Genomic DNA, 23,960 nt, shown 5'->3' on the forward strand with positions numbered 1-23,960 from the left:
GAATTTCAGGAAAGACAAAAATGCAATAGCAGAATTTAAATCTGCATCAAAAGCAGTAAAGAGCGGAACAACCACTGCCCACAGACAGTGACGTATGAGGCAGATGGGAGGTGCTCTCTGTAACACATGGAAAAGGATCAGAAAGAAAGTGATGAAACAGAAGAAGTGTGTAAGAACAAGTGCTACCATAAAACTTGTGCATATTCTTAAGGCTGAAATCAGAACAGGAGCAGAAATAAAGAAAAGGATATATGGACAAGAACTTTGCCACTTGAAAAAAAGCCCAAAGTCTGCAGACTGAAAGAGGTCAGGGAATTCTGGGAAATAATTAATAAAAACACTTCTATCTTGACATTTCCTTACATCTGTTTTAATTCCAATTAGGAAAGTAGCCAAGATTTGGGTGTGAGCAAATGACTGAAAAAGTTAATCTGTGTGCAACTGAATTTTTAATACCTCCTTATAAAATCCTACAAAGAACAAGAAAGGCTGTTCTATATTAGACTTAATGGTGCAGTCAGGTTTCATTTTTTCCAATAAGGGACACTGTTTTCTAATAATACCTGGGTTGGTTGCTTCAGTCATATTCTCCAGGTTAAAAAAAAAGTCTTTTTATATTCAAAAGTTGAGATTTTAGATAGATATTAAACAGGGCTGAGAGATATAAACTGCCACAGGAAAGAAGAAAGGGACATTTAAACCAGAAGGAAAAGGATAAATGACAAATGGTTAGAGATGTGGGATGCATGAACTCTGCTTATAATTGGTCTGAAAAAAAAAGAAAACATCAGTAAGAGATGATAGGCCTTCACAGTTACAGGGTGACTGTCCCTGAAGGAGGCATGGGGAAGATGCTGGCAAGAAGGTACTGAGCCTCCAAGCACCCTGTGCGTATGCTCTGAGGGACTCAGGATCCATAATTATGTTACAACACAAGCCTCAAATTCTGATCCAGAAGTTTTGGTTGCTTCGCTTCTCTATTATAGGGGATTTTGCAGCCCAGTAAATTTGCAATTACTCCCATGCTTTTCAGAAGCCAGTGATTATTCCGATAGTTCTCTTTTACTTCCACTGTTAACTCAGAGCAAAGTAGTGGAATTGTTACAAGAATGTTAGTATCTTCACAGAAATATTTTTTACGAATGTCTATTTAATTGTTCTTATTTCCTAAGAAATATGCTATTATAACCTCACATTGATCGCTGTGAAATTCAAGATATATCTATATACTAAGGAACCTGTAAAACTAGGCTGACTTGCTACTGTTGCATTAAAAGGAAAGTATAAATAAAGTGTCCACTGTCTTAATATAATATAAAAAGCACTCACCACAAACCTCAACTCTAAAGTTCTCTCACTCTCCCCCTTACTAGGTCGGTTTCCTCTTTTAAGTCTTCGTATAGCACCATATTCTCTCCCCTGATACACAGCACAGATTGTGATACAGACCTGCATGTCTGCCCCTTACCTCGACTGAGAGCTCTGTGGGAGATTGTGTAAGGACTGTGGATTTCTTTATTTTGCTTATTATTATTAACCTCAGTATTTTACATAGTACCAGATCCCGTAAGACAAGAAATATATACTTATGGAATAAATAAATTGAATATTCATGTTTTCATTCACTATTCAGCCAAGTAATGACTTTTTTCACTATGGGTTGATATGGTATCACAGAATATTAAATATAAAAGAAAACTTAAAAATTATAAAACTGAAGATCATAAATGCTAAGTAATTTGTCCGCAACAGCACAAATCTACTCAGGAGAACTAAGATTAAAAAGCAGATTTTACCCCCAACTCCTCCCACAAAAGCTTCTGTCCATTGCTTTTTCAAGACACTGGCTCTTAACCAGAGCTTCTAGGTTGCCTAGTCTCTGAAAGTAATGACAGCTTTTAAATAAATATTTCACCACACCTCAATATTTAAAGGAAATCTGTAATAAAAAAAATTGTTTGCAATATAATCACTGTGAATTTTCATATTTCTTACACAGCTTATTTTACAAACCTAAGAGCTAATTATAGTTTCTCAAATCCATGACACCTCATCATTCATTGTCATACATGTACCAAGCCAGTACTACGTGCCAGGCACTGTTCTAAGGTTCTTTACCAAGGAGCATTTTCCCAAGGCCTCCTTAGTCCATGGTAAGAGATAACTACATCCCTTTTCCCTTATATACAATTATAGTTGGGAAAAAGCCATTTCTGTAAAGTTAGAATCCTGAAAGATTAAAAAAAAGGTAGCCTTATGATTACTTTATTCAGGTCCTTTGGTCTCTGTTTTTCTCACTTAAAGGTTTTTGTTGGGTTGGTTGTTTTTTCCTTTTTCTTCTTTTTAAGTTGTAAGTTGGAGCATTTTGAGGGGGTAACTAGTTTCTTGTTTGATGCATCTGCTTTCCAAGCATAGAAAACCCATTTGCTGGCTAAAAGATGCCTCCAACAGAAATGTCTATCTGATGATGGAAGCATCTTTCTAGATGACCCCAGAGTGAGTCAATTTGCCAAATTATTTCATTTATATTTATATCCTGGAATGTTATTCCAAAGGCTCCAAATAGGCTCTGTTTTATGTATAAAACATTAAAAGAAAAATAAGACACAGTTTAATAATATGTATAACTAATACAAAATGTAACACTTCTTTAAAAAGCAGACACCAATCTCATTTGACGTTTGAAATAACCCAAGCCAGCATTATCTGTAGAAAAGAAGACTGATTGGAGACCAGACAGGGCATTTTAGGGAAAAGGGGAAGAAGAAGAGAAGAGAAACAGGAGGGAAATAGATGACATTGGATGGGGAAAAAGGCATGAGTGATACAAATGAGAAAAGAGTGGAGGGAAAGGAAATGTCACTTTTTCATGAACAGTTATATAGCTCGATATTATAATGCTTTCGTAAAAGAAAAAAAATGTTATTGAACCAATATAAAAGCAAAGTCATTCACACATACACATGTAAATTACCTATGTGCATGTAAATGTCTATGCAATTTTTGCCATACAACCTATTTCTAGTATCTAGAGCTATTATGGACAATATTAAAGTACAGGTGATAAGCCTTTAAAACTGATCTAACATCTCAGTTCATTCACTGATTGGCTGGGTTTTTGTGTTTACTAGCTCATCAGGAGGGAAATGATGCAAAAGGAGAAGAAAAGTATCTATTTTAAAAATTACGTTTTCATACACATAGGAAGTAGAAAGGAAAAATGATTGGGACTTAGGAGTAGGGTGCCCCACTTGTATGTACAACAGGACAATGCAAATGAGATGGGCTAATGCATATTATGCAAACACTCAGATTTTTTTTAAAGCTACCTAGAACAGTACCATCGTCTCTCCTCACTTCCCTTTCTTTCTCTACAGCAGTTTTGAGTTCTTCTGCAATATCCAGGAACAATGTCTCTTTTACAGAAGCAGTATTCCAGCCAGTGATAGCTATTGTTCTATATTACAAAACAATCATATTAGTATTGAGGTGACCATTTAGCCAAGTCAATATAAGTAGTTTGCTCACTAACGTATCAGTAATAAGAACTTGCTTCTAATCAGCACACCCCATGTTGACAGTGTAGTTACCACCAGCGTTCCTAAGGCAGACCCAAGGTACAGGGGTCTCTCCTTCTGAATCATCCAAGAACAACTGACTCAGGTAGATTGTCCTGAGTCTGGGTGTCAAGGAGGCAGCGAAACAAGTGTGTTCACACATGTGAGTGCATTTCTATGGGCCTGTGCTTCAATGACATGCCAATATTGGCCCAACGAGAGCTTACCTCTTTTTAAAAACTCCCTTTGAAAATATCATTCTATTTGGAAGGAAAATGAAATAACAGATTTCTAAGTGTATGTTTTCTATAAGTAGTTTAAGTATATCCAGGGCTAATATATAAATTTGATTTAGGATTTGTAAGTCAATTATTGATAAATATGAGGTATTCATATAAAAGAAAGGACTATATATCATTGGATTCTAAAATTTCAAGAAATAATCCCACAAGGAATTATTGATAACTCCCTATGAACTAGAATATTTGATTAACCAGGCCACCATTCTTCTCATCTGTAGAAACAGTTATCACTCATGTTATTATTGCATATATTTTATTTCATTGGGTTTTAGAGCACTCTGTAAGGTGTGCTGTAAAAATACTATTACATGTAGGTTGTAGTGAGCAAATTAAACTTTTTTTTGCAAACATGATCAAGTTAGGGATAGTACAAATTGAAATTACCTTAAAGCTATTAGATACTAATGGTCAGTCATATGATACACTACCATAAAAATCACTTTTCCTTCTGGGTAATCATGGTTTTGCGATAATGATTACCTGCATGCAAGTTGTATACTGTCAGTAATAATTTGATTTGAGCATTGCTTCCCAAGGGCATTCAAATCTGCATGTACTGACTTGTTAAACCACACTGTGCTAATTGATGGTTCACATGACAAGATACGCATAGTTGATCATGCTTATTAAAAGGCAGACCATTCTCAATTATCCATACAAATTATGTACCTGGCATTTTTAACATACTCAACCTACAGATGCTCCCCAGAACTCAAGAGGTTCAATCTTCAGCCTTCTTCTAAAGATCTGTGAGTAAGTGGCTAATCTGAGACTTCAAAGCAGTCCCAAATGTCAATGTGGAAATTCTAATTTAAATTTTTTAAAAAATGCAGCTATTTCTTGTTGGGCATATGTAGATAGAACACTTATGAATTTGACTTTTAAAATACTTTCCATGCAGGTGTTTGGCAATGTTTGGTATGTCTGCAAGGTAAAAACAGATGGGAAAAGCAAAGGGCCAAGAATTCCCAAGATGGGACATCAGCCTGAGCATCCTAAACTGTGCGTCTTCCCCTAAAATGAATAAGCCTAGCAGATGGGTCAAGCAGATTTTCTAAACTAAGTTCTTTCACTGAGATTTTAAACCTGGATTAAAAAAATACTTTAAGCTAGACCAACAACAGGACAAGTTTCTTTCTACATGGGCTCCTCAAAAAAATTAGATGTTAGTGATGAGGTAATTTAGTAAATTTTCGTAAAATCATGGAACATAGAAACTGGAAGAGATCCAGAGATCATTTAGTCCATCCTTCCCCAGATTTGTGTTCTATAGAAATCTAGATCTCTAGATTTGGTGGTGGAAGTGACTCATCAAATAGATTAAGGAGATTTATGGTCATACAAAATTAAACAAGTTGATTTACATGCAGTTACATACTTCATGGCTCCTCAAAAAAATAAGATCCACTATGCCACCATTCCCGGACTTACTTCACCAGGAATCCTTTTCCACTGGCTATTAATGTTTTACAGAACTAATGGCTAGCAGAACAAAGTTTCAGAAACCCTGATCTAGTATAATCCCTTTATTTTGCAGAAGAGGAAGGCCTCACGGCAACTTTTCAGGGAGCCACGTAGGAACAAGAGCCAGGTGTGCCCAGGGCTGCTGCACTAGGGCAGGCTTCCAAGGTTCTCTGGGGAGGGGAGGGTCCTGGGGAACAGCTCACAGCAGACGTCCTCTTCCTGCTTCCCCTGGTACAAGAGCAGCCAGTATCAGGGGCTCTCCAAAATGTCCATTCTGGCCTCGGGGCAGTGAACCAATTACTTCACATTTGTTTCCATGAAACCTTTCACTTTCCCAGTCTCTCCCAAGTGTCTTCAGAGTCTACCAATGGACAGTTTTCCAGCATTCAAAAATAATCTTTAAATTAAGCCTAAACAAACATTCAGTTCAGCAATTTTGTTCTTACATGCCTTCAGAATTCTTAAAATGGCAATTCTGCCTTTTCATAATTAAAATGAAGAGCTCAACTTAAAATGTAGCTCCAAACTAGGGAATCATTAATTCAGTTTGGATCCAAAATTCCTTGGTCACAACAAGAATCCAGTGCATTAGATATGCTGTATTTATGCCTCATTTGTATGGATATAATTTTAGTGCATATTTTTATGCATGTACATTCTTAAAAATAGCCTCATTAAGCAGAATTTACAGAAGGATCCTTCTGCAAAATTCTCATTTGACACATACTATACACTGACTTGTTCAGTCAATTATCTCAATTCTGTGCTCAATTGTAAACAGCTCTGAGGCCAGGATTACTTATACATCTTCTATGGCCACAGAGCTAGGAACTGGAACAGTCTAGCTATAGGAAATACTATGTACATTTTTAATGACAAATAGGCTGATAATAGGGCACCTTTTAAAATGATGTGAAAAGATCATCTCCTTTCCAATGGATTAGAATCCTTCCTTCTCTCCCTCTTTCATGCACTTACAGTAACAGTAAAGGGGAAGCGGTCCATCAAGCAGTTCTCACCTGTCTCCCTGGTCTTTCACAAATGTCAAAACTTCCAGGTGAGTTTAGAGGGCAGCCAACAACTGCTCAAAGTGGGTAAGTGGCTGAGGAGCTCTACACGGAGAGAGTGGGCCCGGGTTGCAGAATTTATTTCATCTTTAGTTTGATTACTATCAAGTTAACTTCCCCATCGTGACATTTCCCCTGACTGACATTTCAGGAACAAAGAAGCAACATCTATATGGAGCAGTGTCTTCAGAATAAGACACACTAAAAACACTACCCTCCGGAGAGCAGCTATTCTTTCCCCAGTCTACCCATGTGAGATGCAAACAAGGAATCTGTGAATTTGTCCGAAATGTTCAACTGCGGCTTGTTTACTCATAGCTTCCAAAAACCTGTTTAATTCAGAAAGAAAGGGCAGGCAAAGGGGAGGTTGAGAGGACTTTCCAAACCAAAGCAGTCCTTGGGAAGCTCATGATTTATCCGAAACTTGACTCCATAGGGCAATTTTTAGAATCATCTTCAGTGTGAGTCTTTAAAATGATGTGTGGTGCAACTGTAGAGAGGCACTATATTCAATAAAACACAGCCTTCCCTAGGCTTTTCATGTTCATTTTTAATTAGATCATTTATATTTAAATCATACGTAGACTCTCGTTGCATTTTCTGTAAGCAGTCATCTCACCAGTCCTGACTATAGGCAAGTCTTTAACATAGGTTGGAATACTTTATCAAAATAACATTATTTTTGTCTTGTTTTTATGTAAATGTTTCCAGCTCCTGTGATCCATTTTTAAGCATGCTTCCCCAGGGACACATTACTTTCCCACATATCTCCAGGACCAAGAAATCTGGCTGCACACGAAACATAACTTGCCCTCAGACTGCAGCAGAAAACAAAAGGCGTAAGCCCTGGAGTATGATGTTTGGGGATACTTGCTCGTTGCCGGGGTAGCGTTTAATTAGTCCTGGGTTGTGGCTGGGCGTGGGGGTGCTGGCACCTGGGTGACCTTCATCATTGCAACTGTCTGTGGCTGAACAATCAAAATGCAATGCTTGTTATGATCTCCATTCTCACCCCTTGTCTTCTTTAGGAATTTGAGTAAATCTACCTCTTTCTCCCTCTTTCTCTGCATGTCTCTGTCTCTGTCTCTCTCTCATATAGTTCATAAATTAAGAAAATACTCTGTTAGTGTTTTTTAAAACTGTGAATGACTTATTTTCTTAATTATGAACAGTGGGGACACCTCACTTTTCATGTATTCCCTTTACAATTCCTTCCTTATTCCTAACACTTAAATAGTCCCTAGCATGTTTTTAAGGAAATCTACTAGTCTAGGCTTTATTCCTCACCATCCAGCCTTATTTCCAGCATGCTGCCATAGATGCTGAACAATATGCCCCAGAGAGAAGATGCAAAAGCAGGCAATGAAAATTAAAGGAACTGTAGTTACTTGGGGGTTCACTGAGAAAGAGAGAGAGAGAGAGAACAACAAAAACTCAATGAGTGAAAGGCATGGGCTTTCTTTGGTCTCTGGAAATGAAGACAAAAGCCCCTGACATTCAGCATGAGAAGCTGTCCTTGGGTGGCAGTGGCAGCAGCTGTTCTGGGATGCACTTCGTTGGGTTTGATGTCAGGGTTATTGACATTCCCCAAAGTGGCTACTGGGCCCAGGCAGCCAATTCTCTGCCACCTTCCTGCCTATGTGTATCTATGCTGAGTGGTTCCCCAGTACCCACTAGGAACTGCTTGAGAGCCGTTACAGTTGGCAGAGTACTACATCCTTTTGCTCTAAAGAAAGAATGAGATGAATAGGTATTCCTAGGGTGGTCTGAATGAGCCATCATTAACACCCCTGAGGACTGAGGCACATGGATATGCCAATGAAGCACCGTTTTATTCCTCCCTGTTGGCCGCACTTGCACCAGAAAAAAATCCCGTTAGCGTGTGAAGATCTAAAAGAATCCCCAAATTTCAAAGTTAAGCAAAATGTAAATCTCCCGGGAATTAGGGGTGAAATCGGATTAGTAGAAATACTCCAGCTTGTGTTGCACAAACTACAAAACCCTGGCTCTTGGAAAGCCTGGCCCTTTCACTGTTTCACGAATGCAGTGTGGGGGGCGGGGGGAGGTAGTTTACTGCTTGCGATGCAGTGTATGAATGGGGGCGCTGGGGTGAGAGCAGGGTCCAAAGCCCAAGTGGGAAGGCCGAGGGCAGAGGGCAAGACGAAGAAAGACAAGGCGAGCAGTTTGCATTAAAATGGGAGTCCCCTTCGCAGGCCAGCAGGCCAACAGCATTGACCTCCATGCATGTTAAACAGAAGTCTGGTTACTTCATCAAAAAACAAGGATCTCTATTGGTCAGTTTCTTCTAACACTGGATTTCCCGCATAACCCTGGATGATGATGCAATGAGAAACAACGAACAGAGTGGGCATGTGGGCAAGTCCTGCACCAGTGCAGGCGCCCCAGAGAAAGAAAACAGGAAGAGAAAGTATCAGCTCACGCTGAAATCACAGGATCCCCGAGGGTAAGTCAGCCTCTTGAATGCAAGTGAACAAACACTTGTGTGCTTTATGTTGAAAGGTTGAGAGCTGGGCTGAAAACACATTCATTATTCTCTGTCCTAGAGCAAGCAGTTCATGCCTCCTAGGCACATACAATTAAGCTATACTTCCATACGACAACAGACTAAACATACAAGCCTAGACAGAAAGAAGACAACTAAAAATATTCTCAGAACTTCTTTTAAGAGAATTTTAGCATTTTCTTATCTTTCTACTGGCAAATATTATAAAACCTCGCCTCACTAATTTCAAAGGGAGAAGAGGATTCTCCTGACTTCAATTCAAAGGGCTTGATTTTAATTCTCCATCAAAAACCAATCTCCAGGCCAAATATTTTTAGCTATCTAAGGATGCTCAGGTGTGGTCTGTTTATCTTCTAGAAAAAAGACAGGAGTTCTTAAACAGAACCACCCATATACCCATTACTAAGTCACACTGTATGAAGATATTTGGGACTGTGATCTTGAAGTTATAATATTATTGACAAAGAATAAATATGCTAAGATTTTACTATGTATTCAATTGACTAAGAAAACAAACCACAAGAAATCTCACTTTCCTAAAACAAAGTCTCTGTACTCACTTGCTGATTAGAGAGAGTAGAAGAAAGAACAATGGGGTAGAATGGGGTATAAGAAGTTGCCCATGGATGGGTTATCACAGCGAGGAAGCAGGCTAGCAGCCTCACCGATACTAGCGTCCTCGCCTGGGCACCAACAGAACTACTTTGCAAAGGATCTCCAACCCTGCTCTAAGGTTCTGCCAGGCCAGCACCTTCGTGCCTCCTTTTGGCTCTTGTACCCAAGGACTTTCCTAAACTCAGTCCTAGGATGCTGTTGCCCCTACACACAGAATCAGAAACTATGTGCCTTCAGATAATGATGAGGCAATTATTTCTCTGAGAAACATCTTTAATATAAGTTCAGAAAGTATTATAAAAAGAAAGCCAGCGCTTATCTGAAGCCAGTATTTCCCATAGATTATAATAACCTCCAAATATGCAAGACAAATAGATTTTCATAAGGGAGATCATTTTAATGCTAGTCTACATTTCTTGTTTTACCATGTGACAAGCACCATTTCAAGAACTTTACATGCACTGAAATTTATGAATCCTCCTGAAAACCTTATGAGGTAGAAGTGATTGTCTCCACTTTACAAACAACAACAGAATGGTTAAGGAACTTGTCCAAGATTCTACAGCAAGTAAATGTCAGAGCTAGGATCAAAACACAGGGAGTTTGGCTCCAGAAACTCCACTCTTCATCCTTGTGCTATGCTACTGCTAAGGATTTGGGTTATAAAAAAGGTTTACTTATTTTAATAGACAGAAGTGGCAAGATGGTGAAAAAAAGGAAAATTGAAATTAACTTCAGCTGGTTGATGTCCCTTGTCTTTGGAATGTTTTGAAATGATGTCTTAAGTCTAACACAGATACTCAAGGGGCACTTCTTATAACCTCTAGGAGATATCCTCCCCTATTGTCAAAATAGATAGATGTGAAGTTAAATTAGGGAAAGACACAAACAGGAATGGAGAATGAACTAAATTCTATACAGTAGAGTAAGTCTAGCTCTACTCTTGTGCTGAAATGATTCTCATCCAACATGCTTATGGTACAAAAAGTTGCTGTAATATATAAATAAAAATTGTATGAGTCTTTGAATGTGCAAACAAAAGGAAATATCTTTTTGATTTTGAAAAGACTCAACTGTGGAACTTTCACATGCAGTGCATGAAAGGAAAGAGTATTCATAAAGGAGAACCTGACCTTTTCTCTCAAAATAACTGGTCTCTCTTGAGCCCAGCTTAGTAGGCAAGAATGGTTTTATAGTGGGGCAAATCAGCAGAGCCCTGCCCTGGGCACACAGCAGATGTTTGCTGAATGATCTTTAGCAAGTCAAGGCTGCAACAGATTTGAGAGAGTAAAAGATGGTCCTAGATGACTGGCCATTCCACGACTTAGAGCATGCCAGAGTTGGATGGGGCTTAGCCATCCCAGGGCTCACCTTCAGGGGGATGGTGACCCAAGACCTCACTACTCATACTATACAACCCCACTTTGTGTGCAGAAAGTACTCATATTCCAGACTCCTGCTCAAAGGATATTTGTTCAAGATGACTACACCTTTTGGAGTAGTCTTGAATGTGATCTGCAATCCTGAAGAAATAGCGAGACTGAATCTCAAAATCCTGTTTTAAAATGAGTATAAGGGGTGAACCATTACAAGGGAATAAATCTAGTTGTTCTACCTGCTTGACCTGCAGATGTCTATGAAGCTCTCTCCAGGCTCTATAAGCAATCACCAATTCTTAAGAACAACGGCAGAGGTATAATAACATGAATGCAAAGCAGATGCAAAGGCAACCCTAGCTCCTCATCTACTTGTGTCAGGAAAGACGATGAGTATTTTACTCTAACTCTGCTAGCCTAAAAAATAAAATAGAACCAAAACCTGTTTGGATCTAATGCAGGTGCTGGAGTGGATGCTGGTCTGCATGTGCCTGTCGGATGTGCCTTTTCTCACAAGATACGCATCAAAAAAGCAGGAAACAAACTGTCTGCTGTGTTCACCACGGTGTGTTCCCCCTCCCACCCCATGTGCCTGGCACATCATAGGTGCTATTTAAGTATTTTTAACTGACTGTATGAATGGCTTTTTTTTAGGGGGACCATCCCTCATCTTGTTCCTTGTCTCTAAGTTAACCTAGAATCTTGGCTCTCTAAATGCAGAAATTCAGCAGACTCCATTTTAGGGGGCCTGAGGTACAGGCATTAGCTTCTCCAGAACTTCCATGAAGGAGGAAGAGACCAGTAGACTTGGACCTACTTAAAAACAGGCTTCAAATTTTCCCCCAAAACCTGTCCAGTTTGTTCCGGAAAAGCTAAAGGCTTCTTTGGGCCCAGTCCAGTGATCGCCCTGTGGTCTGTACTCACCCCAGTTTTGCAATCTTGTCCTCTAACATATCTTTTCTTCCTAAATCACACTTACCTGAAACTGAATCTGACATGTGTTTTTATCACCTATTGTAATCTTGGTTAGAAACTCCATGCCACCGGGAGTGCTCCTGACAACAAGTAGCACCCAGTGGCCGTGCTCTGGATGCCACTATATAACTATATTCCCTGGCCCCACACAGTGCACTGGCTTGAGCAGGGAAGCCGTAGCATCTGCCCTGCTTGGAGTCAGCAGGAAGGGCAGGGCTGCTGTGTGTCCAGCGGCCAATCTCAGAACATAGCATTCACTCTGCAGCCCTGACACAGCTAGGCAGGTACCATTCCTTGCTGGGTGGGGGCAGCAGCAAGAGAGGGAGAAGTGGGTGTATTAGGCTAATGCAGTGCTTTGGGGTGACCTGGCCTTCCTAGTCCACAGAGTAATACTAGGTCTTTGGTTCAAAAATGGCGAATTCTTCAGCCATCCTTACAGCATTTCATTTGGCAATACACAGCTGTCATTCCATAGGCAACCCAAGTATGAGTGAACACAATGGGAATCACATGATTCATTTACAAAAAAAAAGTCTAACAGTCATAGTAAGAAAGCCCAGATCACCTACAGAAAACAGATAAAAGCTTGGCTTTTACATTTTGAAACAGCATTATTGGAAACGTGTACTCCGTTATTTCTGTTTTTGTGAGATGATTTTAAAAGTTATGGCGATGTGCAAGACATAAAATACAACAGAACGGCAAATTGGGTAACAACCATATATACCATACCTTTACTTCAGCAAATCTCCTGCTGTCTGACAGCCTCTGGATCATTCTCTTTGGTTTCCTCAATGCAAAGTTACTTAAGAGCTGGTTTTTCACGTGACTTTGCAGCAAATTCAACTTCTGTGAACCAGTTCTTATTTTTCTTAGCACATTTATTCAATTCTGTGCTTTAAAGCTACAATTCATTTGGATAACTGAAATGTATGGTATTTTATTCTAATATCAAACTCAAAGAGAAGAACTGGGATAGTCTCATGGACATATAGGTGCAGCCAAGTGTGACTCCTGAAAACGATGATGTTCTGTGGGTGGTTTCAAATCTCAGTATGTGCAAGGCCAATGGAATATGATGTCAGTCAAAAGAGGCTGACCCCATTCCTGATTTTATATCAATGCCAATAAAATTAGCAACTATATAACAAAATGATGTAGACAGGTAAGAGTTTTCTCTGTTTTACCTAAAATTTAACTGATATTCAAGAAATAAAATGCAACACAGTGTCTATGATAGATTAATGGCAGGGCTTTTGAAGACCCATCTCAGGTTGGAGTCTTTATGAGCCATCAACTCTGCTCAGAATCCCCAAATGTGACCACCTGGGAGAAGCATGGGCTACTCACTGCTCACAAGAGGAAAACAGTACGGAGGAGCCTGACTACATCCCTAGGACTAGAGACATAGGCCAGAGTACAGCCCCAGTGAGGCAGTTAGTGGGAGTATCTTGAAGTAAGACAAATTTTTGTGTCCTTACCTTTAAATATTCTGTAGTACTCTTTTCCTTCTCTGAAAAAAAGGCTATTTTAATGGTAGTTTGGAATTTCAGACTTTTTCATCCACACTAAGAAAAGTGAGTAATAATGTAATGATAAAAGGATGATGTACATTTCATTTTGAAATGCAGATGTTAACTCTTTCTTGGGAAGGTGGGGGGTTGTGGGATTCTGGGTACATCCAATTTGTATTCATAACATCATTTGAATAAAATTGACATTTAACTAGTTTGCAATCCCTTAAAGTCACAGAATACAGAGAGATAGGACAAAAAAAATTACTCCCGAATTCAAATACTTCTAAGAATCCACAAAATAGATAACCCTTACAGTGATAACTCAGAGTTGACTTATTAAAATGTGGCTTCTGGCTAACCTAATTGACAGTAACAAACACAAGGAAACATTTAGCAGTAAGAGGAAGCCCTTTTGATGCCCCAGACAATGCTTTCCAGTCAACGGCGTGTTCCTTGACCTTCCAAAGTCTAGGCTGACTAACCGTGAGCCAAAGCCTCACCTGGGACCTCAGGAGAGAATCTTGCAGAGTGTCGAGATACAAAAAGTTTCAGTTCTTGGTCGAGGTTGCATTCAATCAAGTTTGTGTCCCATGATCGGATCCCTAAGGAGGGAAAGGAAGAGAGTTGACAGACTTCCAGTTAGTCATTTCAGAGTGGTTTGGAAAACATCACTGTAACATTTCTCAGGCTTTTATGGGACAATGTGGAAACTCCTTTTCTGAAGTGCCTGGTGGCTAGCAGTGGATGCCCACAAAATGGGAGGGCCAGGGAGGTCTCTCCACCAAGCCTCAAGGGAGGGATAACTAACAGTGTGGACTGAACTTCTGCCCCTCATAAAAGGTAAATGCAGCTTTTCTGGGAGAGTAAAAGAAAACAGTTATTAGGAAAATGACAGGCTTTACTCCAGAGAGGGAACAGAAAGGACAGGAAGACGGAGAATTCTGTAGCAATTAAGAGGACACCGGACAATCTCTAGCTTTCCCATGGGCTACCTGGAGATGGGCCGTGATGGGAATGAGGGTAGGGAAGCCAGAGGTGTGGGGGCTGGTGTTCCAGGGCAGGCCTTTGTTTTTAAAAGATGCTTTTGCAGAGCACATACAGACTCCATGTGCAAGCATAGTTTCTTTTCCTTACCCACCCCATTTTGACCTTGGTTTCCCAACCCCTGGATATCAATCCAAAATTTGTGTGATCTTCGATAAGAAGCCTGGATCTTGGTCATAAAGACTTGGCCTGTCTGTCCTCCCAGGCATTTATTTTACCTGACTAGCTTGGCAGGCAGCTCTTCTATTCAAAATTGTTAGTTGCACTGAATTTTCTTATCCAGAGGCAAAGAAATGTGGCAACTTTTTACACTTTATAGCACTTCTACATATTAGGGGGCCATGAACTATGTGTTCCCACAAAAGTTCTGGCTTCCGTTCACCAGGCTGCAGAGTGGGGGAGGGACACGAGGGCCGGAGTACTGCTGCCCCCACCTCCTTAGGCGGTGCCCCTTGTGCTGACCCCACCTCTTTCTTCCTCCTTCTCCTGACCTTTCAAAGTGGATGGCCAGAGGGAAGTCCAGAGGACTCGGAGAAGGGAGATCTGGGGAGCAAGCCAGGGAAAGCTGGGGAACCACAGAGCTCCAGAGTGGGCGTTTGCTTTTTATGTGTTTTTATGTTTTTCCAAATAGATGACTATGATTGGACCACTGTAGAGTATCCATGATTGTACCTTTCCATGGAGCATCTTCAAGTGCCAGAAACAAACCTCTGGAACAATAATCATTTACTGTATAGCTACTAAGGGCAGGGGCTCAAACCTCTGGGTATAACACAGCCGGTGAACTCTTAATACCAGGTCATTTAATCATTTTTCCTGATCATTAGGCATGCATACAGATTTGGGAGTATAAATAGCAGTGTATTATTTAAACAAACCTTTAAATCCTTAATAATGCATATCTGCATGTATCCCCATTTATACCTTGTTCAGTTTTCCTATCTTGCAAAGAGTCAAAGTAGATTTGTACATACACACATACACAAATTACAAAAAGATTCTGGAAACTCAGTTGACTGCACATCTAAAATTTATTCAGATTATACACCAAACACCTTTTTGACTATAAGGAATAGTTTCAAATAGATATATGTCCACTAAATAGGGGAGGAAATTTCTCATACAATCCATGCAAAGAATTCAGGTATGGAAGAGTTAATAATCTTAACAGAGAGGCTAAAATTATAAAGGAGAATTTTACAGGTCTCCCTGGAAACATCAACAGCCTCAGTTTACATTTATGCTAATGGAGATTTTAAATGTTAACAAGAAAGGCCTGTTAAGATTTTGTGGATCTTTTTAGTGAAGATATGATAAATGGATTCTTTCTGTTTCACAGAAAGCTTGACAGATTGAGAGGTCTGAATTCATTAGTTACTTCAGCATATACATGATATACTGGTCAAGTGTGAAAAATCTTTGCCCTCCTGTCTGAGCTGCTTAATTGGTAACTGCTGACTGGATTATCTGTACCCCAGGTCTGAGCTCCACTCTGTCTTCTGGCTTGTCAAGTTGGGACAATAAGTTAATAATGAGACATATATAGTTAATTATAGTAGTATAATTTTTCTACCTTTGTTCTAAAGAATGTCCAAATTGCTACATCACTTGAATGACTTCATCTGGGGTTACAGGCAGACTTGCTCTTTCATTGTTGTTTGCCATTTTCCCCTTGGCATCAATTAATTTGTCATGACGTATGCAATTAACTGTTTGCTTTATGTTTCATAAACTCCAGTGATACAATTTGTAATTCAGCAATGGGAAAAGTACGAAACAATAGAAAAGCCATTTAATTTTTAAATTATGCTAGTAAACAGCTGATAAAAATAATATTTCTCATTTTTACACTCCCAATGAAACTAAAAATTTAGGATTCTCTTTTCAAGAGAGCAATTTCCAGCCAAACAATGTCTTAACAATGCATAATTACTATTACCACTTATAAAATAAAGGTTACAATTGGTTTAGTGGTTATTTTAGTTGGAAAGGAAAATTTTGGAGCCAGGCCACTTTCTAAACCAATTTTAAAAACAAAATCCTTTGTAATTACTTTGTACCTTCTACTGGGAAGTATTAGTAAAGGGAAGTAGCATTTCTCAACGAAGGTTCATACTGCATTTAATAGGTTCATGCATCCCCCCTTTGTACCTAGAAGGAAGCCAGCAGTGAGCCCTCTAATGCTCATAGGACAGAAGAGTATCTTTTTTGGCTCTCCCCACATTCTCCTTTCTCTGAATTCATGGCCGGAGGAGGCAGGGGAGGGGGCAGGGTGTTGGCACACAGGTTCTGAATAGGCTTTCAGAAGCATATCACCCTGGTCTCTAACGGGGGATAGAGAAACCATGATAAATTCCTGGCCCTTTTCTGACTATTCCCCCAGTACCCGCCAGGTCAAGCTTCTTCCGCACGGCTGCGCTCTCCCAGCACTCTGTGAAGACGGTGGCTCTTACTGCCTTACCCAAGGGCAGGCAGAACAGAACTCCACCAGCTGGAGGAGATGAACCTCCACTTTTTAAATTCCTGGGCCCCGAGGGCATTTGTCATCCCTGGGAAGCTGGCCTATGGGACTCCACCACCTCATCTGGGGCCGTTGCCCAGCCTGGAAACAAGTATCACTGTCTGTCAGCCAGTTCTTCAGCCACACTGACCAGGGGTTAACAAAGGATCTTTCCATCTTAGTTCTCAGACTTCAGGGGATGGCAGTGCACAAAGGGCAGGCAAGGTGCACAAGAAGTTTACAAATGGAAAAAGGGGGAAAGAAAATGTTGTGTGTGTTTGGAGTAGTGGGGGTGAGGGGGTAGAGGGGGCCGTTATCACAGGGCAAGTCAGGATGAACAATGAGGAGCCGGCTTCCCTAGCTTTATTCAAGTCAGATCTGGCCAAGTTTACTGATCATGCAAGCATTTTACAGGAGTATTTAATTAAACCAACAACCCAAAAAAAGCACCTCCCATTTCATTTAAAGGTTAAAGTCTATATTCTTAAAAGAGACAAGAGATTGAAGAAAGCAGAATGAATGACCATGCATTACATGTTGAAATGACAGGTCAGTTCTACCTGACAGTTATTTGGACCTTAACAAATAACTTTTAGTTCTTAACAAGTTAGTTGCTCCCTCTAAGAAATAGGCTTTGAATTTTTTTTGCCAAGTATCTAAATTAAATGATTAGCCTATCACCATAAGATTGTATTTGTAATTGTAAAACCATAAGATTGTGCTAAAAAGTAATCTGAAGTCATATTAGAATCAAAAACTAAAGAAACAGAATTAAAACAAAGGAGCTAAATTCAAGAATGTTTTATTTCTTGAAGAAAGTTTTCCTATATTTTCCCTCAACATAATCTTCAATTTGCTTTTTTCCTTTTTTAAGCCAACAACTTGATGTTCATAATATATTTGTAATGTGTACTGCCAACAATGTCTTATAAACAGACCTCATCATTTTGAAGCATTGATGATAAGTAATTTAGGTCTTGGATAGCATTATCACATTAGAAACAAAAAAGAAAGTGGTTTATAAATAATTTGTTTATTGGTGTAAGAGTTAGAACTTATTTTAAAGTAAGCCTTTAGAGAAGATTAAAAATGATCAATTTTAACGACCTTAAGGTTGGCAACTAGCTTATATTTCGGCATGGATCATAAAACCCTTAGTAGATAACAGCAACGAATCAGTCCAAGCAGAAATCCATCTGCCATTTGACTTTGGAAAGAATAAGGACAAATACAATAAATTTAACACTCTCCAACATTTCTTTTAACTCCCACCATGTGTTGTGTTTTTCTTTTTAAATTAAGTTGAGAACTAACCCCCAAATCACTCCTGGCTTCTTAATTCTCTCAGTCATTTAGACTGAAGACATTCAATTTAGGGACACCAGAAAGTTACAATGTAATCAACTAAACTTACATCTAAAAATCCAGAGCAGTATATGGTACACACATCTATCTTTTTATAAACAAATTCTGCTGATTCCCAATGTTAAGTAGAGGAAAGTTACACTCTGTAACAGTAATTCAAAGCATCAAACTGACACTTAGTATTCCTTATATGCTTTAGTTCCTTTTAAACAATAAAATGAAACAATGAAAACTCTTTTCACAAGGCTATAGAATTCAGTTTGCCAGGCATGGATGTGTGAAGTCTATGTCCTAAAATAAACCAGAGGAGAAGGGGCTCTGTGAAAAATGGGCACGGCTGAAATGATTTCACTCATATGTAGAGTATAAAAGCAAAGCAAAACAGAAGGAACAAAATAGCAGTGGACTCATAGACACTGAGTAGAGACTCTAGTGGTTACCAAGGAGAAGGGTTGGGAAGGCGGTAGTGGGAAGGGGATAAAGGGGCACAATAATTCGCAATCATATATAAGTTGGTCACAGGGACAGTAGTACAGCATGGAGAATACAGTTAATGATTCTGTAACATCTTATTATGTTGATAGATAGTGACCACACTAGACGGGGTGAGGATTTAATAATATGGGTAACTGTTGAACAACTGTGTTGTATATGTGAAACCAACATAAAATTGTATATCAAAGATACTTCGATAAAAAAAAAATGGGGAAGGCTGTTAAGTCCATTTTGGGAGCTAATTAGAAGGGGAGAGGAGGTGCCAAGGAGTGGTAGTTGGTGGCCACAACAATAGTTTGGCATAAAAGTCCTGCATAACTAACTAAAGCTAGACCAGTTCAAGGAACGACTGTTGTTTCAAACTTGAGAAGAAATGACCAAACCCTACATTACGCTTTTTGAATACAGCTGAGAAAATGAGTGACCATCTCTCTTCCTTGGTTTCAAGAAGCATCACCTAAGCTTCCACTTCAGGATCTTTCAGGCCTATTGATTTATTGCATTACCACCATCTTCTCCCTGATTTATTTTCCAAGCTCCCCAAAGAGCCCTCAGTAATCAGATGGCAAAAATCCAAGTCACCAAAGTCTCCAAACCCACAGAGCATCACCTTCAATCAGTGGGAGGGGTGAGAACAGGAAGCAAGAGTAACTGAGGAGCAGCTTTTCCCACCTGCAGCGCACAATCGAGCCGAACCCCCTGGAGCATCTCCATCTTGCTTCATGCAAGGCGGCCCAGGGCCACCAGCGACAACAGCAGTGATACCCGAGTGACCTCTGGAGGAGGCCCAGCTGGGACCTGAAGCTGAGGCAGCAGCGTCAGGCACAGGGAAACAGAGGAGGCCTGCCCCGTCGCTAAGTCATCTCAGCCTGCCTGACAGACCGTGAAGCGGTGTTCTCACTTGGCACTGAAGGCCGCGCAGGACCCAGGAGGGCAGCCTCCAGAGGAAGAGCGGCTTCTGTTATTGTGAGTAAGGAAATGGCTCTGTTCACTCACTCAGCTGATTCTTAATGGGATCAATACAGCCATTTCGGAATTCTGTGCAAAAACCCGACTGAATTAGGGAATTAAAAACCAGGAAGGCACAGTGATTGGAAAGGGAACATGAGGGGTTTTTAGGATTCTGGTAATGTCTATTTCTTGAGCTGGGTAAAACGGGTGTGTCCATTTTGTGAAAATTCACTATGCTCCTCTGATTTGTGCCTTTTCCTCTTTAAATACTACATCAATAAAATTATTAAAATTTTTAGAAAGTCAAGAAGACATCTGCATTTTGTCAATAAATATTAGTAGTGTAAAAGAGTAAAAACAGAAGTGCTCGGATGCATCCATTTTATCGTCACACAGAAGCAGCTTGAATACTCCCCGAAGGAATGGGGGGCTGAAGGGATGTTCCGCAGACTAACAAAGCAGGACGATAATTATGGTCGGCAGGGGATTGCCAACCACCTCCCTGCGCAGGGCGCTGCCCACAAGTGGATGACTCTACAAAGGCAGCTCTGGAAACTGCTGTGTTTGATCTCCCTCTGATGTTAGCCTGCCCTGCACTAACAGAGTGACACGGCCAGAAAACCAGTAATGCTGCAGTGCTGGCACTTCTGTCACTTACCAGTGGTGTGACCTTGAGCCAGTCCCCTTATCCTTCCTGCCTCTCTGGGCCCCCATCTCTAAAAAGGGGGTTATGGTCCCTCTCCTGGCACCGCAATAGGTGGTTATGAACATTTTATTGACAGAAAAGCTCCTCCTAATGTATTATTATTCCCTGGCAATGATGCTGAAAAATAATATTTTTTTACAAAATCCAAAGTCATTGATTCATACAGTAGCCACACCCAAAAATCAGTATGTGTGAAATTTTCCAAGAAGAAAATGTGCAAATAAACTAAATTAGAACAGAACAGATCAAAGGTATATAGTTTGAAAATGAAGGGTTATTGACATGCTCAAAGAATCACTATTGAAATCTCTTATTCTTGAATTTTTTCCGAATGAAACAGCATGACCGCATTCTGCTTTTTTTTTTTTTTTTAAGCTGAAAGGGAAAAGCATTGCTTTAAAGTTAAACAAAAGAACCAGGTCCACAACTCCAGTCCCCACCCTGTAGCCTTTTGTTCTGGGGACCAGCGGCTGTTTCCAAATGCAGAGGTAAATGGCAAGCATTAATTTTTTTTTACTGAAATAAGGTTTTTCTTTCGTCTTTGGGGTTGGGGGGACGGGAGTAGGGAGAGGGCTGCTTGAACGCCCTTTGTCCGCCTCGGGCTGCCGTAGAGACCGCAGTGCGGACTGCACCACGCCCACCGGCCGGTGTCTCTGGGCAGAAAGGCTTCAGCACCACCCCAAGAGAATAGAGCGCAGGCTGGGCTGCAGAGGGACCCGGCGACCTCTGTCAGGGGCGAAGGGAGATCTAGGACCCCCGGGGTAAAGGCAAAGGCAAAGACCAGAGCTGCCCACCCGGAGATTTCAAGCGCAACAAAGGCGGGCTTTAGGAGAAGCAGGGGTACGCTGCACCCCCAAGCCCGAGGTCCCCGCGGAGCGCACGCCTAGCTGGCCGCGCCCGATAGAGGCGCCGCAGTGCGGGGGGCAGGTGCGACGGGAGGGTGGGGGCACTGCGGCAGCCCGGGTGGGGCTGGGGGGCGGGTCGGTCCGCGCACCCGAGGCTGCGCCCGCCGGACCCTCAAAACCCCGCCCTGGGTTCCGGGCGAACCGCTATCTGGCCTCTGCAGAGCGCGCTTCAAGTGCGCGCACCGGGTGAGGCGCTGGCCCTACCCGCCGAGCCTCCCCCCACTTTTCCGCTAAACCATCATTCCCGAAGCTGAGACTAAAAAAAAGAAGCCCCACCCCACAACTTCGGTCCCATTGTCCTTTCTGAAAGCGGCAACCAAGGTCCCAAGGGCGGTAGCGAGGCGGGCCCTGTCTGGGAACTAAGCGCAGGCAGTTCTCCATCTCTGCGTCCCGAGGGGTTGGGGGGAGCGGGCGTGGCCCTAGGACTAGCCTAGTCATTCCCAGAAAAAAAAGATCGGGAGGTCTTAAGCCAGAAAAAAGCATTTCTTGGGGGCTGAGGTTGATGTGGTGAGTACAATTCCCACGCGGGCCCTCGCACATGGTGCTGCAGCCTCTGGTCAGCCGGCGAGGGCGGGGCCGGGTCCCAGCATTTTGCGGGAGTGCGAGGGAGGCTGAACGGAGAGGCTGTGTCAGGTACCCCTCACGCTTTAGCTTCCTACTGTTGCGGCTTTATTGTAGCCTCTTCTCGACACCTACATTTCATTTAGCGGTAGAGGGGGTTAGCCTGCCCGGATCTGCAGATGCAGCCTGGTGACAGATCCCTCAAGGTTAGGAGGTACTCTCCCACTGGGTCTCAAATCTAATAATTTGCATCACTTTCCGAAATTCGCCCAGCAGAGAGTTCGGACCGAGTGCTGGGGGTGGCGGGGGAGGCGTGTGGGTGCGGGGCGCGCCTTAGGAGGAGAGTGGCCGACTCGCCCTGGGTGGGGCCGCTTTTGCGCGTCTCCCCGAGCGCGTCCCTTGGGGGCGCAGGGCTTCTTACCGAGTTCGATATTGCCGATTGCACGCCGTAGGTGCTCTTCAGTCACGATCTCGCCGACCACGACCAGCAGGTAAAACTTGCTGTCGAGAAAGCGATGCGACAGGCTAGGCGAGGTGGTTGCCGCGGGGTTGGCGATGCTCCCGGACGGCTCAGGCTCGGTGGCTTCCACCACCACGGTCGCCATCCTGCCGGCCCGCTAAGCCTCGGCGAAGTGTCCGGCTCCGGCAACTCCTCTCCTCTGCCGCAGGAGAGAGGATTATCTCCGAAGGTGCTGTCTCCGCTCCGCCCCCTGCGTGCCCCCTCCTCCTGGCGCTGCGCGCCACCTCCCCCTCCGCCCTCTCCTAGAGCGCGGGGCGGAGAGGAGCGGGGAGTGAGAGAGGGCGGGGAGGCAGCGCTGCTTTTATATGGAGACTAGGCAGGGAGCCGGGGAGGAGGAGGAAGAGGAGGAGGAAAGGACCACCCGGCACATCCTCACGCGTTGGCTGCCTCCGCTCTCCCAGCCGTTGGCCCAGGGCTGATGTCATCTGCAGCAAATCATCTTGCCCGCGGCCCGGAAGCTGAAGGGAAGAGGTGTGCGGACAATGGCCAGGGCAGGGCAGCGAGTCAAGCGGATGGGGGACCCTAAGGACCCCGCTGCAGCGGTGAAGGGGGAAAACACTCCCATTCCACACCCCTCACACCCCCAGCGCCCGCTGCTAACCCTCATCCCGCTTGTGTAGGAGAACGGGATGGGTTTCCGTTTTCAGAGGGGATATTTACCTTCTCCGAGGTGCACAAATCTGGCTTCTGCCTTCTGTCTGCCATGAAACCAGGTTCTCAGGGGCTGTGAGCACAGTGGGCATGGTGCTGAGGGTACCCAGCCCAGGAAGACGGAACCTGCCTTTTCTTTGTGGATTAGGAAGACATATTTACCACCTTCCCTTAAAGAATACATTAAAACAAAAAACTAATCCTACTTGGACCTTACTCTGCAAGGCCAAATGGTGAGAAAGTACTGGCTTTGTGGTACTCATGGAAATGAGAGAAATACAGATGCATTATCCTACATACAGATTTCTTTTCTTAATATGCTGAACAGATAATATCAGGCATAACAAAGAATAAAGAGAAGACACTGTCTCTACCCAGCAGGATTACAGTGACTATAATGTACTTTTCAGTTCCTTGGGGAACACAAGAAAAATTACTTCATGTGACAATGATGTCTTTTAAAATATATGTAGTGTTGGGAATTTTTATTGCCTTTGTCTATGTTTAGAAGAACTCATAAAAATATCTTTTAAAAGCAGCCCATCTACAACCATTTCTCACAAACATACTGAATATAGCTTCTGTCCCAAGAAAGGGGGGATGGTGGTGAAGAACAAACAAAATATGCAAACATGGTGCCATCATAAAAGACTGGGGGATTAGAGCCTTAGGAAAGAGGAATGATGGAAATTAGAGTATCCAATATAATTTTAATTCTAGAATATATATTAGTGAAAAAAATCACCTGGATATGCCAAGATTTCCAAAGCAGCCTGCTGTCTAAGCTGTTAACCACCATGACTTACATACTCTTTGCTCTTAGCTCTTCCCTGAAACCCTGGCCTGGGAGACATGCTGGGCAGCT

At 42.0% G+C, this 23,960-nt stretch overlaps 1 protein-coding gene across 1 annotated transcript in view; it reads right to left on the reverse strand.

Annotated features, from left to right (window-relative positions):
* MAP1B (microtubule associated protein 1B) overlaps positions 1-23,747 on the reverse strand; it is a 97,151-nt gene extending 73,404 nt beyond the window's left edge. Inside the window, exons 1-2 of the mRNA XM_036887917.2 lie at positions 22,346-23,747; positions 13,898-13,999 (exon numbers count right to left, since the gene is read on the reverse strand). Coding sequence (XP_036743812.2) covers positions 13,898-13,999; positions 22,346-22,529 — 286 coding nt within the window. The 5' untranslated portion in view covers positions 22,530-23,747. The remainder of the gene's footprint in view (positions 1-13,897; positions 14,000-22,345) is intronic.
* Between the last annotated feature and the right edge of the window lie 213 nt (positions 23,748-23,960).

This window comes from Manis pentadactyla, chromosome 2, assembly GCF_030020395.1.
Source record: "Manis pentadactyla isolate mManPen7 chromosome 2, mManPen7.hap1, whole genome shotgun sequence".
Classification (NCBI taxonomy): domain Eukaryota; kingdom Metazoa; phylum Chordata; class Mammalia; order Pholidota; family Manidae; genus Manis; species Manis pentadactyla.